Here is a 17,122-nt window from a genome sequence, read left to right on the forward strand (position 1 = left end):
CATCATATCTTTTACAATTAAATTTTGAAATTAAAGGTAAACCAGAGGGCGCATTACGCAAGCTTCACATACACCTGTCAACGCTTGGAATAACAATAATGACAATATAATCACATGATATAAACAATCATTCTCGGTTTCCTTTCCCTTTAAAAGTTCTGGCAACAGGTGATACACCAGGCTCTTTTCATAGCCCACTGGCACTTTAATAAGTACATATCTACCATTTAGCTGTTTGTCTCTTATTTTACAAGTTTTACCATATTTTTACAGCCTTTCTTACTTTTGATTCCATGTTTACATTTAAATCTCCATCACGTGTATGTCCTACATTCATAGGCATATTGCAAAGTAGTTCCAAATTTATGATCAGAAAACGGGAATTTTAAACAATTTACAGTAAGAATCAATTTAATTGCACCAAAAACACATCAACATATATGTTGGATAATTTCTGTAAAAAGCCATTAACAGAGGTGTAGTGCGAGGAGCGCACGGAACTCTGGGTAGAGAATGGGCACATGATAACATAATGCATCTCGTCTAATGACAGGCGTATAAAAGTCAACGGACCGAGACAAAATTCGAACTTGATCTGTAACATGTTATGGCAAAGCAACGTACCAAATAAATATCTGCAAGAAAAGAGAAAAACAAAAGGTCCATGGGCCACATCGCTCACCTTGGCCCAATCTAAAGACTTTCCATATAAATTTGCATGTAAACCTTGGTCGGTATTGTGGCCCCAACCTACCCCTGAAGGCCATGATTTTTACAAACTTGAATCTGCACTATGTCAGAAAGCTTCCATGTAAATCTCAGTTCTTCTGGCTCAGTGGTTCTTGATAAGAAGACGTTTAAAGATTTCCCAATATATATTTCTATGTAAAACTTTGACCCCCAACCTACCCTTGGGGGCCATGATTTGAAAAAAATTGAATCTGCATTATGTTGGGAAGCTTTCATGCAAATCTTAGCTCTTCTGGCTCATTGGTTCTTGATAAGATGTTTAAAGATATTTCCATATATATTTCTATGTAAAACTTTAAATCCCCTAATGTGGCCCCAACCTACCCCCGGGAACCACGATTTGAACAAACGTGAATCTGCACTTTGTCAGGAAGCTTTCATTGGTTCTTGAGAAGATTTTCTCCAATATATTTTTATGTAAAACTTGGATCCCCTATTGTGGCCCTAACCTAACCCTAGGGTCATGATTTGAACAAACTTGAATCTGCACTATGTCAAGAAAATTTCAGGTAAAAGTCAGCTCCTCTGGCCCAGTGGTTCTTTAGATTTTTAAATGCCCCTACCCTAATTTTGCATTTTTGTGATTATCTCCCCTTTGAAGGGGACATGGCCCTTCATTTGAACAAACTTGAAAGCCCTTCATCCAAGGATGCTATGTGCTAAGTTTGGTTGAAATTGACCCAGTGGTTCTGGAGAAGATGAAAATGTGAAAAGTTTACAACAACGATGCCGACAAATTTTGATCAGAAAAGCTCACTTGGAGCTAAAAAGTGGGGAAAACTGGACTGACGGACAGATGAATGGTGCGCAAACTTAAAGTCCCCTTCGACTTTGTTGGTAAAGGACTAAATAAACAAGTACAATCGCCTGTGACCCTTATTTTGCTCACATCATGTATTCATGCACACTACATATAGTTTCTTTAGAAGTATTCAGGGGACTCATTTAAATAATGTCACTATATGATATGTCTTCAAATCTTAATGAAGCTGTTCAAAAAAGTAAAGAAGATTTTTGAAGATCTTTATGCGGCGCATGATTTCTTTGCTGTAGCAGTAAAAATAAACAGAAAAGTTTGTGAGCTGCTTGAAAACCGCTTTTAAAAGACACTGGTGACAGCATGGAGCATCTCACTTCACCAGCCGACTCAAAAATCGTGACCTTTGGGAAAACTTTCAGTCATTGTTACTCAATCAAAAGAAGGAGGGTATCTTAAAAATTCTTCCCAGGACCCTGTCAAATAAGTATAGACCCTGAAATATTATCCTTAAATTGAAAAAAAAAACTATCCCAGACTTTTCATTTTATCAAATTCCTCAGGTTTAGAATGAAATCCTTACCTACACATTCCTCTCAACTCCAATTTATTAACAACAGGAACTAAATCACCCTTCCATTCAACACTCCACTAATTGACAACATTGTAAGCGGTAAATAATAATGATGATTACAAGGTCATAACACCCACTAATACATTTATGATCCCAAACTGTCTCCGATTTATGGAAAAGTTAATTACGATGTAGCTGCACATCAAATAAGTTTGTGAAATCTACTGCTCCATATTTAATGTAAGAATCAATCAGGTGGGGACCATGTTCAAACATGGATTTTAATTTAATTTCTTTTTTTACATCATTGCTTTATAACAACACAAGTAGAACACAAGTATCATGCTAAATAACATTTCCATAAGCTGAGAGTTTCCTCTATCAGCTATCATCGTCTGAAATCTCCACCACACTTCCTGTACCACTCCCGGACACACTGGCATTGTCATTGACCCCACTGCCTGGTCCCACTGATTCCACACCTCCTTCTTCCTCCTCCTCATCTTCTTCTTCCTCTGCTACAAAATCCTCATCCTTCTCATTATCTCCATCATTGTCATCATCCTCTTCTTCCTCCATGACATCTTCCACAGTTTGTGCTTCCAGTTCTCTTTCTTTCTTCTTCTTTTCATTTGCTTCTTTCTTGTTTTTCTGTTCACTTCTATATGCTGAAACAAAATGGAAAAAGGTAATCAAATTTAGGTTTTCAAAACATCCCTCCCCCATTTTAATGTCTTAGGATCACTTTTTATATGTTCATGCAAGATTTGTTCAGAGGCAAGAGAGCACGCAACAATAGTTAGTGACAAAGGATCTGCAATATTTTTAAAGATTCCATTCCATCGATAACTTCTTAGACCAAATTCTTTAATATTAGTTGTTTTAAGGATCTGCCAACCACATTTTCTAGAGTTTGGAAAACATAAACACCCCCCCCCCCCCCCCCCCCCGTCTTATTACCACCGTTACTGCCAACGGAATCTTGCCATTAATACATGTATCCTGTTTTAAAACTCCAGACAATTTAATGCTTGTTGTTATTTGAATTTTCTACAATTATAATCATAATCACTTAAACACTTTAATGTGATCCATTAATATCAGGGTGTACGTCATGATGACGACAATTCACTTCTACACAAGTTTTTAAATCACCCAGCATACTCTCAATGCTGATTTCTTCAGATTGTTGTGTAGCTCAGTTTAACAAGAATGTGTTTGTGAAATACTGATGCCCTAGATTACATCAAAGTGGAACTCATTTAAGTGAATGATTTTCAAAGTAGGTCAGAGGTCAATTTCAAGGTCACAACGTCACTAACAAGGTCAACAAATTTGATACCAACGGAAAGGTCTTCTCACAAGAAATGCATATGCTAAATATGAAAGCAGAATCTTACAGTATAAAAGATATTGCTTATATTAGAAATATATGAAACAAATATGAAATCTGTACCTCTTATGTTGTAAAAGATAAGACCAAGTTTAAGGTGGGTTTTTTTAATATTTCCAAAAACTAAATTAACAGTTCAATGCCAAGGTCATAAGATCAACAAATCTGGTATCAGTGGATATGTCTTCTCACAAGAAATTCTCATGCATAATATAAATACAGTACCTCTTATAGTTCGAAAGATATGGCTTATATTTGAATTTTCGAAACGTAGATCAATGTTAACGCCACCAGATCACAGATTTTGGTGTCAATGGAAAGGTCTTGCCACAAGGAATACACTTACCAAATATGTAAGGTCTACCCCTTATAGTGTAAAAAATATGATTAAGGTTAAATTCTTTTTTGAAAATTTCCAAAAACTAGGTCAATGGGAAGGAAGGTCAACAAATCTGGTACCAATGGAAAGGTCTTCTCACAAGAAATTCACATGCTTAATATAAATATAGAACCTCTAACGATTTGAAAAATGTGGCTTATTTCTGCATTTTCTAAAAGTAGTTCAAAGGTCAATGTTAAGGTCAAATATTTTGGTTTCAATGGAATACCCTAGACTACATCAAAGTGGAACTCATTTAAGTGAATGATTTTCAAAGTAGGTCAGAGGTCAATTTCAAGGTCACAATGTCACTCACAAGGTCAACAAATTTGATACCAACGGAAAGGTCTTCTCACAAGAAATGCATATGCTAAATATGAAAGCAGTATCTTACAGTATAAAAGATATTGCTTATATTAGAAATATATGAAACAAAGGAATACACATATCAAATGTGAAAGATCTACCTCTTGTGGTGTAAAAGATGACCAAGATTAAAAAATATTGCCACAGACTCTTCACAACTCTTCGATTCTGGGGGCATAAAAAGAGCAAGTTAAAAGTACCTTTCACGTATTTGTCAATATCTGTCACAATATTAAAATAATCCCATCTCAAAATAATACATTTTTTTAATTAACTTATGTCATTTGTAAGTCTAGATAAGGATGAAAGTGAACACAGACTCATAGAAAGCCATGCTTTTTTTATTCAAATATGGTGCACTACCTCTTTGTATACAGATAAATCAAGTGATTTTTAATTTTAGAAACATGACACCAGCATTTTCCTCCTCATCGGCGAGTCACAGTCTGCTATAAATTATTTATAGAAAACTTGGTCATTTGATACTTGTCGTTAATAAGAACATGTCCACCACCTGATTAAACTCAGACCACTTACTTGTAGAATACTAAAAAGTTACTGATTCCTATACTTTTGAGAAATGTGGAAATAATGTCTTATTTCATAGGAAAACTGCTTGGCACATAGACAAAGCAATGATACTGAAATCAATAGCATTCATGCATCGCCAAACTGATTACTTGTGTAAACCTTGCTTAGTAATTTGTGAAATCCTCATAAATGTTGATATTCCAAGCACTATAAAATTGCACACATTTCTTGACTGATGATGAAAATCACAGGTCAGATTTGGTTGAACTTAAATCCTTTTTTCACCATCACACATATGTACAGTTTGTGTTTATCATATAATGGTGACATCACATTTAAACACCAGTAACATGTTGCATCACGATTGCCATACTTTGCCAGATAGTAAGAAATAGGTCATACAGCATTCAATTTCTGAATAATATACTATAATGATTTTTTCTATTCACCAACTTAAATTTTTTTTATAACAATTATAACAAGATGCCCATGGCCACATTGCTCACCCGAGTCACCTTGGCCCATATTCAAATATTTTCCCCATATATTCGCATGTAAAACTTTGATCCCTATCACGACCCCAACTTACCCCATGGGCCATGATTTTACAAACTTGAATCTGCACTATGTCAGGAAGCTTTCATGTAAATTTACAGTTTCCTAGCCTAGTGGTTTTTGAGAAGATTTTTCCTATAAATTTGTATGTAAAACTTTGGTCTCCTATTGTGGCCCCATCCTATCCCCAGAGGTCATGATTTTCACAAACTTGAATCTGCACTATGTCAGGAAGCTTTTCATGTAAATGTCAGCTCTTCTGACCAAGTGGTTCTTGAGAATAAGATTTTTAAATGATCCCATCCTATTTTTGCATTTCTTTTATTATCTCCTCTTTAAAGGGGGCATGGCCCTTCATTTGAACAAACTTGAGAGCCTTTCACCCAAGGATGCCTTTTGCCAAGTTTGGTTAAATTGGGTTCTGGAGAAGAAGTCGAAAATGTTAAAAGTTTACAGACAGTCAGACAGACCACAGGCGATAAGAAAAGCTCACGAGAGCTAAAAAGGGTAATGGACAATCAAATTAAAATTAGATCCTTTGATCCACTCAAGTATATTGTTACACAAGGTCTCATTTGCAAACAATCCCCTGTTTTTTTTATTATTCTAGGGGGAAAAAACACATTAAAAAAATACATATATGATTTATTAAAAAAAAATAAGAATGCTGTATGTGATGTAAAAAAAAAAATAAAATTCTAGAGGACTGAAATTGCAACCTCAGAATTTTTGTCGTAATTTTAAAAAAAAAAAAACCCATTAAAATCTATTAATGACCTTGGCATTTTACCTTGAATTCAGGGTCATTGATTTAAGAGTGCAAGTTGAAATATTCCCTGATTATCTTGAATAGCATCCAAGATAATAAAGTTAAAACATTTTAAAGGATCACAAAGGGGATGTAAATGTGTCGAAAAGATTCTAAAGGTCCATATGGTCTAAAGGTCAAATAACATTTTTTGTATTTGAAAATATTCTAAAAGACCTTGAAAATGAAAAATGAATAAATTTTCATGACCTTGACCTTATTTTGAAAGTCAAAGGTCATGGGTCTTAATGCAAGTGGTCCCATGTCTCTATCTATATTAATGTAAAAGTTAAAGGCTTAAATAATGATATTCGAGACTTTCAGGGGCAATAAGTATGTTTAAGGGTCCTTGGATCCCTACGATTAGTCTCTCACTGCAAGAGTGTTTTAATGTGAATTCATCAGCAAAGGTTTTGTGTCTCTAAGACTTTTGGTTTAGAAGGAGTCGTGCTAACAAGCTTTTTAACTCGAGCCATTGTCATTCAGAGAAAGGTCAAAGTTCAGAATTTTAATCAGTTACATTGAAACCTATTAAGATGTTGATACTATATATGACCAATCGGATATTCTTCATCATGTCAAAGATTTTTATGAAACTCTTTACACATGTAAAGATTCAGATCTCTTAGATATAAATTTGGAAGATATCATAAAAGTCTCGGACACCCCTAGGTTAGACAAGACAGCTTCAAACTCTTTGGATGACAAGATATCTGAAAGTGAAATATATACAGTTCTTAAAAATATGAAAAATAATAAATCACCAGGAAGTGATGGCTTCACCGTAGAATTTTTTAAATTTTTTTGGAAGGACCTCAAAAACCACTATGTATCAGCTGTTAATCATATTTTTGAGAAAAAGGAACTCCCTATATCACAAAGACTGGGGATTATTACATGTTTGCCAAAAGGTGACAAACCCAGACAATTTCTGAAAAACTGGCGTCCAATTACTCTTCTACATGTAAATGTACTTTATAAATTTATATCGGGGTATCTCAGTTATAGAATAAAATCTACCTTAGATTATTTGATATCGGAAACTCAGTCTGGGTTTATAAAAGGTCGGTACATAGGAGAAAACACTAGGTTTGTGTATGATCTCATGTCTTTCACTGAATCCAGCAACACACCAGGTTTACTTGTACTGATAGATTTTGAAAAGGCTTTTGACTCTATATCTTGGAATTTTATATATAAAGTTTTAAATTATTTTGGTTTTGGGGATTGCATAATTAAATACTTGGATAAAAATCTTAAATACAAATATTAAAGCATCTGTATTACAAAGTGGTTTCCTATCAGAGCAATTTGATATACAGAGAGGCTGTAGACAAGGTGACCCTATTTGCTCCTTATTTATTTATTTTTTGTGCAGAAATTTTAGCTATTCTCGTGAAACAGAATACAGATATCAAAGGTATAATAGTGAATGGTAAGGAACACAAAATTTCCCAATATGCTGACGACACAACTTTGGCTCTTGATGGTTCACCAAAATCTCTTTTTGCTGCACTTGACACTATAGACTACTACTCAAGTTTCTCTGGATTAAAAATAAACAGCTCAAAAACGAAAATTGTTTGGATAGGCTCTAAAAAATTCTCTAGTCAAGTATATCACCATACAAGATGGAAACTAGAGTGGGGAGGCACTACTTTCAACTTACTAGGAATATAATTTTCTGTGGATATGAAAAAAATAGTCGATTTAAATTATAATATTCAGATACCAAAAATTAAAGCATTGATACGCCAGTGGAATAGAAGAATACTCACCCCCATTGGTTGAGTTACAGTCACCAAAACACTGCTTTTACCTAAGCTAAACCATCTGTTTATTACACTACCAAATCCTTATAAAGATATCTTGTCTTTTCTGAGGAACTGGTTTTTTTTTTTAATTTATATGGAATTCAAAGATTGACAAGGTCAAGAGATAAATTGTCACCCAAGATTACTTAAAAGGTGGCATGAAAATGGTTGAAGTGAAAAATTTTATAATGTCTTTAAAATGTTCTTGGATTAAAAGATTAACAAACAGTCACAAACCATGGGTGGATATTGTTTTGGCAGTACATGGCAATGAGGTGGTAAAAAAAATGATAGATTTTGGAGATGAATATATCTATACTATTATAAACCATAGCAATGATTTTTGGCATGATGTTTTTCAGTCATGGTTAGCAATGATTCGAGCAATGGATGAAAAGTATTCCATGCAAAAACTCAGTTCTACTCCAGTATGGCATAACACAAATATGTGTGTTGGTAATAAAGACATTTATGTTAAAACATGGTATCAACATGGTGTAAAAATAATTGGAGACTTTTTAGATGAAGATGGAATTTTTTTATTTCTACAAGATTTTTCACAAAAATTTAGACTAGCAAATGTATGTACAATTCAATACAACAGTATTACCAGTACTATATCTAAGTTTTTAAAGACTTTGTCTGTTAAGAGATCAGATGTTGAAAAAAATTGTACACCATTTATTCCTTTTTACTTTGAATTTATACTGTTGAATGATAAATGTTTCAAAGTGTTATATGATATGATAAATAGTAATGGTCTCATACCCAAATCAATTCAAAAATGGAACACTGAATTATCTGTACATTTAGAAGGCAATGTTTCTGTCAAAGAGCTGTTTAAAGTTTGTTTTAAAACAAGTATTGATACCCAAGTTCAGTGGTTGCAGTACCGAATTCTTTACAAGCTTCTTCCTACGAAATATTACCTCAAGAAAATCAGTATAATTTCAGATGACTGTTGTTCGTTTTGTAAAGAAAATGTAGAAACAATGCAACATATGTTTATGTCTTGTTCTTATACTTTAGCACTTTGGAATAATCTTAGCATGCATATTTTCAGAAAAACATAAAAAAGAATTGGTTTTAATGTTAGTAATGTTATTTTGGTGAAACGCCTCTCAGTTTGTGTAATAAAGTTGTTAATTTCATAATTCTGTTTACCAAACAATGTTTTCAATTGTTCAAAACAAAACAAAATTCCTCATATTACTGGGCTGATACATTATCTTTCTTTCAAATACAAAGTTGAAAAATTTGTAGCAATTAAATCATGTGAAGTTTTGAAATTTGACAGACTTTGGGAAAACTGGAAAATTATTTTTGATCTGTAACCTAGTATAAGAAGTATTCAACCAATAATGCTGAATTAGTAGTGTGAAAGAGTGTGAGATGGTGTAAGAATGTATAAAATGATTAATATGTATCTTCATTACTATTACTGATGATTATGTGAATATGGAAAAAGAATAAATTATAAAAAAAAAAAAAAAAAAAAAAAAAAAAAAATGTTGATACTAATGCAAATCATATTTTAAGGGTATCTCCTGCAGGGGAGAGGGTATAAAATATGCAATTTTCTCGTATTTTCAGATAACCTTGACTGAATTTTCAAGGTCAAAGGTCATTGACCCCATTCCACGTAGTCACATGCCTCTACGACTAATTGTTCTCGAGTTTGACATGTTTTATGTAGAAATTGTAAAACGTAAGGGGCAATAACTCTAATAGAGGGTAACTAAATCCTTTTCTTTAATCAATCTATCAATTCTACTAAATGACCTCTATAGTTCAGTAAATGTTTGATGCTCATTGCATTTACGGTCAAAGAGAAGTAGTGCTAACAAGGATTTTTATGTAAAGTCCAATAACTCCGTAGGGTGTCAAAGTTCAATCATGCAGAGTGATATGTAATCGTTTCTCAAGAAGAACTATATGATGAACTATAAAGTCTTTCGATAAGTCTTCAGACAAAAATTTTTTTTGACGGCAGGAAAATAATAAACAGAACAATGACAATAGGACTTTCCACAATAGAGAGCTCTTTCAATGGTTTATAAGAGTTGATTTCACAAGCTATTAAATAAAATTTTCGTGTAGCACACCATAATATTCATTCAGGTCGCTTATTATTCTTATGGACAAGCTCACCTTAACTTACCCTCTAAACACTTTTTCAGTGGTTCTTCAAATTGATCAAATTCCATTTCCTCCATTGCACTAACGACATCATTAGCATTAATGGTCTTTCTCTTCGCTTTCATGGCAAAATTGTTCGAGCAAGATGTGGCATACAGAACAAACACACTGGCAGCCTTAGATATGGCTAGTCTGGCTTCTTTGGAGACATTTACACCTTCAGGAATCTGTCAAAGTAAAAGACGCATAAATTTCGAAACAATCCCAGATTTAAAAAGTACTGATAATAATCATCAACCCTGACCTCAAAACTCTTGAACCTGAGTCTGTTGTTGACCTTACCGCATCTTTGATGATCCGTGTCACAACTGCATTTGGTAAGTTTAAATCTTCGGGTCTTTCTGCCATTGTTCAATCATTTAAAGCAAAGTGATTTTTTAAAGAGACTGTTATGAACCCTGAAAAAAAAAGTATGGTAAATATATTCTTCTGGTGATGATTGGCAGCATGTGGTCATGGTAAACACAATAGAGAAATAACCGATAGTCCACTGTAGTACAAAACATACGTTTGGAATAGATAACTTAAACTCTGTTTTGTAAAAGATGGACTTCACCAAAGCCTTTAGGGATCATTCCAAAAACACACAAGATTATAAGTAAGATCATATACTATCTACTGTCATTGAATCCAATGTTTACTATGTGGACTCACTCCTAACTAAGTATACTCGCACTCTTTACGGACAGAGGGGGAAGGTTTAACTAAAAAGGAAAAACTTTTACAAAACAATAAATAAAAATTAAAATATATAACAACAAAAAATCCCAGACAAACCATGCAAATGTACAATGAGAGAGTATTTGACATTGTTTAAGCATACAGTACAATCAATTCTCTGACAGCTGGTGTCAACAAAAGTACCGCAAATGGTACATAATCATATAATACACCCATGAAAATGCTTACATAGGGTGTTTTTCTTAAGCCATAATTTGTAGAACTTTGCTTCAGGTAGTATCAGCCATCATCAGGCTATGAAATACTATGAATAAAGGGTCTTAGCTTAAAACTGTGACAAGAGGTAGATAGACAAACCAAATCTGTGTGTAAAATATTTCCCCAAATCTGACCAAGTTCAACAACCAGTAAATATTTAAAACATCAATGAAAATCTAAAATTGTTGAGAATTACAATCCTTGCACTATGCACATCTTCCTTGCACTACGAACATATAAAAATCAACAAATGTAATAACACAGTCATTTCCATAGTAACATATGATGCAATAATCAAAACACCTCAAGTTCACTTGCAGTTCTGGTGTTTTAGAAAAGTATTGGCCAAGCTGGTGAAATGAGGAAATTCCTACGCAACTGCTGGAAATACTAGTTCAAATGTTCCATTGGTTTCAAGATTTACGCAGAATGTGTTTATTTTCACCAATATTTTAAAATAAAACTAAATAGCAAAAGAACCTGAAAAGAAGACATGAAGCACTGAAATCAAAATGGTAAACAAGAGGCCCATGTGCCACATCACTCGCCTTGGTCACCATGCCTCTGCTGTTGATATATGTATTTAAAAGATTCCTTCATCGTACTTTATTCTTTCAACTTAAAAATCATTACTCTCTTTTGAACTGAATTAAAAAACATTATGGAAATATAAACTTCTTTTGTTTCAATTAAAATGATATATATCAACAACATTGAGGAGTTACTAAATTAATGTGCACATGCAGTAATAAGAAGAAAATATCATTATTTCAATGAGAAGCAATAATTCAATTCCATTGGAATAATAACTGGAAATAGGAGGGGGTGTAACTGAATTAAATAAAGAAAGCAATAACCCAAATCATGCACTGTGTTGTACACTACAGTAAGGTTCTGTTGAAAAATGTGTAATATTTTCAACAAAAGGAATGTTCATATAATTGTCATAAATAAGCATTCGGTTCAGTTTGTTCTTCTGTTGCTTGTATTTAATAAAAGATGGATGTTGATGAAAATAACTTAAGATAAATTATTTTTTTCAATATACAATATTGTTTGCAAGGAACTTGGTTGACAGGTAAAATTGAGTTATTGCTTTCTTTAATTTCTCTAAAGATGACAGTAATTCCAAGGTAATTAGAGAGATATTGGAAGATGTTAATTCAATATAATTAAAATTAAATCCTTTGATCCACTCACATGCGATCGCTACACGAAGGAACATATCAAAATACGGGAGCGTGAAGGGTCTGCCTGATTTTAATCAGATTGATGTTAATTAATTTCCATACCACTGATTCAAGACTAAACTCACTGACTGAGGAAACAAACAGGCATACTTGATCTATTCATTGACAAGGTGAAATATTTAACATGTAAAGGGGATTTGCCTAGTTCAATTTTTATAGCCAAGTTAGATGCTTTATTGTGTACACCTAGAATGTTCTTCAATATGAAATTTTTAATCTTTTGAAGTTTTCAAATGGTGCTTTATCAAAATTGTTGAAATTTGTATTAAAATCTGAGATCCATATTTCTGATGAGTATGTTAAAATTGGAACAATAATTGTTTCATAGTTTTAACCACAATTTGGGTGAAAGATCTGGGCCAAAGGGAAGTTTATATTGCAGGGCAAAGTAAGTTTTTCTAGCTCTAGCTGCAAGATCATCACAAACAAATTTCAGACTACCATTTGATTGTAAAAATATGCCAAGATATTTGTACTTATCTATGATATCTAAAATAGTATTGTTATAAAAAAAATCCATAACAATTCTTTTTCTTCTTTGTTGAACAGACCATAACTTTTGTTTTATGTAAGTTTACATGCAACTTCCATTCTTTACAATATTTTGAAAGAGTGTCTATACAATATTGGAGACCTTCAGCTGATTCTGATAATAAAACAAGATCAATTAAAGGTAATTAAAAGTTATATCGCCTAAAGATACAGGATTGGTAAAGGTGACCTCAATCATGCATTGTAAATGAAATGATTTTATGACAGGTAAATCTGCAGCTCTCAGGTGACTGGTCTATCCAAAAGTTTCCCCCAGAGAGCTACAGTTCTGTAACTAGCATAGGACATGCTACTGAATATATAGTATAGCAATACATGTATAGCGTTTGGTACTGGACAACTCATCGAATGACAACTCACTGAAGGATACAATATTCATTGAAAATCAACAAATCAAAATTCAAGTCGAAGAAAGACAACTCTTCAATGAGTAATATTAAAACATTTCTTGTATTTTTCTATCGGTGAGTTGTCACAAGCCCTTTTATTTTCTGTCTTCTAATTCACCATGACAGGAAAAATTCTGAAATTTACACTGGCAGTGATCAACACCCACAGATTCCAACTTATCTACACCTCATCTCACATTTTTCATTTCAAATTGCACCATAACCCTCCAGAGAAGCCCTGCATGGAATCAAAACAACTTCAGACTTAATAAATTTTAATGTATCAGGAACAGGTCCAGTATGATCTCTTGATTTTATAGTTATATAGCTTGATTAACCTGATGTAGCTTTTTGATAATGATAAAGCTAATTCATGTAGCTTTCTTTACCTAATTTTGAATAGATTTGCAGTTTCTCACACTGTGCAAGAAAGTAAAATTTTCATAAGAAACTACTGTCTTCAATCAATAACACAGTATGTATCATGGGAAAGTGTACACTTTGCAGTTGGTGTACACAAATCAAGCATACCCCAAGAGATTGTGCTGAAATTGTGAAATTCACAGGTGTTTGGGTCTTAATGAATGTGTATACATGTATTTAAAAGACCCAAGCACCTAAAAAAAGAGTGTCGGTAAAATGGATCAGCAAAGAGGGGGCAAATTGAAAATTGGGTTTTTCATTTCATCCTAATTACTTCACCAATCAAATCTGAATTCTCAGATTATGGTCCTTACAGGTTGATAAGAATTCACTGTAAAACTTGTGCTGAAATACCCTAGAAATTTGACTTATGGATCTGGTTTTAAAGAGTTAGATTTTCTTAAAATGTGCATTTTAGCGTAGATATAGCACTTGTCATTAAAGAAATATTTATGCCAAGCGAAGCTAGGACAGGCCCGTCCCACCTGAAAAGCAAGACTCTAAAGGTAACACGTGTGAAAGGAAAAAGACCAAATCGACAAAAAAAAAGAGATGGACTCTACATACTATCACTGAAAATTCTGCAAGTTGAAAGGGCGCCACCATTTTATATCCTTGACTGTCTCCCGTTTTAATTTATATAAAGCCACACCAGGAGTTCCGAGTAATTAATTCATTAGTTCCTTCGTCAGTTATTTGAGTTTTAAATTTTATTGCCAAAATACATAAGATTATAACGTGCAATTTAAACACTCAAATTGTCATGTCACAATATAAACAGGTCCAGTCCAAAGACTATTTCTACCTACGTAGCTACTAATAGCTACCTAGGTATTTAAACCTACTCAAGGTAGCTATTTTTACCTAATTTTTCCGTTAATTGCATTTCATGGAACGGCGCAATATGGTGTGTACCAAATTTCTTGATTCCCTTACACTGACGATGAATACCACAAAAATATTGGACAAAAAATTATTACTTTCTAACCTTTCAAATTTGCATCAATAACTAGACCCAGTTTCATTTTCTAGGAGCTTAGGATCAAAGCTACATGATAAGAAGTCTAGAATGTCTTACAAATCTGTATTAATTTTAAAGTTTACCTTCATGCATTTTTACATTAAAGGTTTTTGGAGTGATTTTTCAAGCATTTCCTCTACATTCTCCACCCTCGTAAAGTATTCACATTTACACTCCGAAGTTTGCTGTGCACGATACATAAAACGACTGACCTGTTTAAAAGATGTGCCTTAATTATTATTTATTTATATTTTTATAAACAGGTAAAAGTAGGTAGAAGTAGCTACTTTAAGTAGGTTTAAATACCTAGGTAGTACGTAGCTATTAATAGCTACGTAGGTAGAATTAGTCTTTGGACTAGACCTGATAAAAGCGGGGATAAGAGTCAGAGGAATCTCGGATTAGTGCTTGGGTTATAGACATCTAACCTCATAGATCTACATACAATATTAATTACTTACACATGTGTAAGATTAGATGTGTATTTATATGTTATGACCCAAGCACCTGTGGGCAAAAACAAGAGTTTTAAATTTACCCCGGCCTAGGTTTGTCTTGATGCCATTTTTACAAGGCTAACACTCCCTAGAGATCCCTCCCCCACAAGGGCATGTCACGAAATTTTTGTCTTATTAAAATGGTCACTTCGTGACGAGCCCCATCGTCGGAAACCCACGGTTGATTACGCTTCGTTCCTCTCTCCATCACCCGTGGGTTTCCGACGATGGACGTGCCCCTGTGCTCCCCCCTTAAAAAAACACCAATAGGCTTAAAAAACATTTGACTCGCATATGAAACATGAATCAGCTGAAAAAACTGTATATTTAAGGACTTACATGTAGTACTCAGATCTCAAGATTAACTTCAATCAACAAAATTTTGAAAAGCCTTTGTTAATACTCAATAATGCAATGATGGGTTTGATTTCCCGCATTTTCTCCAACAACCGGAAGGGTCGAAATTTTAGTTAAATCGTACTCTTAAATATTCCATAGCAGTGATTTTTGTATTCAATCTCTATATCCTGTAAATATACCCCTACTATTGCATTCAAACTTTTAAACATCAAAATTTACTAGTTTGTCATTTTGTACAGATATACTAGTGGTGTCGACAAAATTGAAAATGTATTTTGAAAGCATTCCAAGAAATTCCTAGCAAAATCTCCGGTATAGAAAAACCGTTATAAATCAGTGACCGCAATTAAGAGATAAGCGACGGCTACTATTAATCAGCATGTAATATGGTCCTATTGAAGCCAACGAATTCAGACCGGACGGGATTTCTTGGCATGGTCCGAAATTCAAAGAGCTCTCTATTATGAGTTATATCATATTAAAACTAGTCCAAGCATGACTAAAACTGAGTATCGTTACAAAGATGATTGGACTTTCCTCTTTAGAGATTTCCCATGAAACGTTTTAGCAATGAATGAAGAAACTATAATGAAAATAAAATATCTAATCAATTTGATAACATACAAACAAATTGTGGAAAACTTGTATTTTATAGCCAAGTATACAATTATAATTTTTAATTGCAAGAATATTTGAAATATACATTACCAAAAGCTTACAGATCTCTACTCACTAAACTAAGACTAAGTGCACATCCCCTCAATATTGAGGTTGGGAGATACTGCACACCTCCAATTCCACGATCTAATAGATTTTGCAAATTCTGCTTGAATGAAGTTGAGGATGAGAAACACTTCCTATTATTTTGTACAAAATACGATAACTTAGGAATAAATATTCAGAACATATAGGTGATTTGAATGCAAATTCCATAAAAAGCCTCATGAATTCTGAAAATTATACATTCACAAAGCATTTTTGTCAATATTTGAATGAGTGTTTTAATCTAAGGTACACTGAATTGAGAAATCAGGACAATTGTGGTTAATCCGAAAATGTGTATTATGTTAAATATATATACTAGTATATGATGTTAATTTATAATGTACGCCTCGTGTTTGGTAATCGTCAATAAAGCATTTGAATTTGAATTATGAATTCTGTTGTTCTAAGATTATGCCAGCTAGATTTATCAATTTATTTATTTGCGTCCCATCGAGAATTTTTCGCTCATATTGAGATTTCACCATCTATAGGTGAAGTTGTAGGACTATATGCTTAGCGGCGCTCAGGGCCGCGTACGTATTGCTCGGTGAGGGTTCTTTATTGTGCCAACGCCTGCCGCGGAACGGAACCTCCGTTTTAAGGTAATAAAATACACTAAGTCATGATTCCAAACTTCAGAGAGACATTGCCGATTATAGTAAATATTCTACCAACCAGTGTCTTTGTTTTACACATAGACCTTGCTTTAGGTCTATATGCTCTACATGAAAATTTATTATTATTTATTGTGCCACAACATATGCGAGAAGTGGTGCAAATCAACTGTAGATTCTAAAAAT

At 33.5% G+C, this 17,122-nt stretch overlaps 1 protein-coding gene across 1 annotated transcript; it reads right to left on the reverse strand.

The window, feature by feature from the left end:
* Positions 1-2,348: 2,348 nt before the first annotated feature.
* Positions 2,349-15,683, reverse strand: LOC125681776 (DNA polymerase epsilon subunit 3-like). Its single transcript, XM_048921995.2, has 4 exons — positions 15,537-15,683; positions 10,409-10,524; positions 10,089-10,293; positions 2,349-2,749 (listed from the first exon to the last, which is right to left on the reverse strand). Exons 2-4 carry the CDS (start codon positions 10,472-10,474, stop codon positions 2,463-2,465), a joined length of 558 nt encoding a protein of 185 aa, XP_048777952.1. The 5' UTR covers positions 10,475-10,524; positions 15,537-15,683; the 3' UTR covers positions 2,349-2,462.
* Positions 15,684-17,122: the final 1,439 nt, after the last annotated feature.

The sequence above is a fragment of the Ostrea edulis genome, chromosome 2, assembly GCF_947568905.1.
Source record: "Ostrea edulis chromosome 2, xbOstEdul1.1, whole genome shotgun sequence".
In the NCBI taxonomy this organism is placed as follows: domain Eukaryota; kingdom Metazoa; phylum Mollusca; class Bivalvia; order Ostreida; family Ostreidae; genus Ostrea; species Ostrea edulis.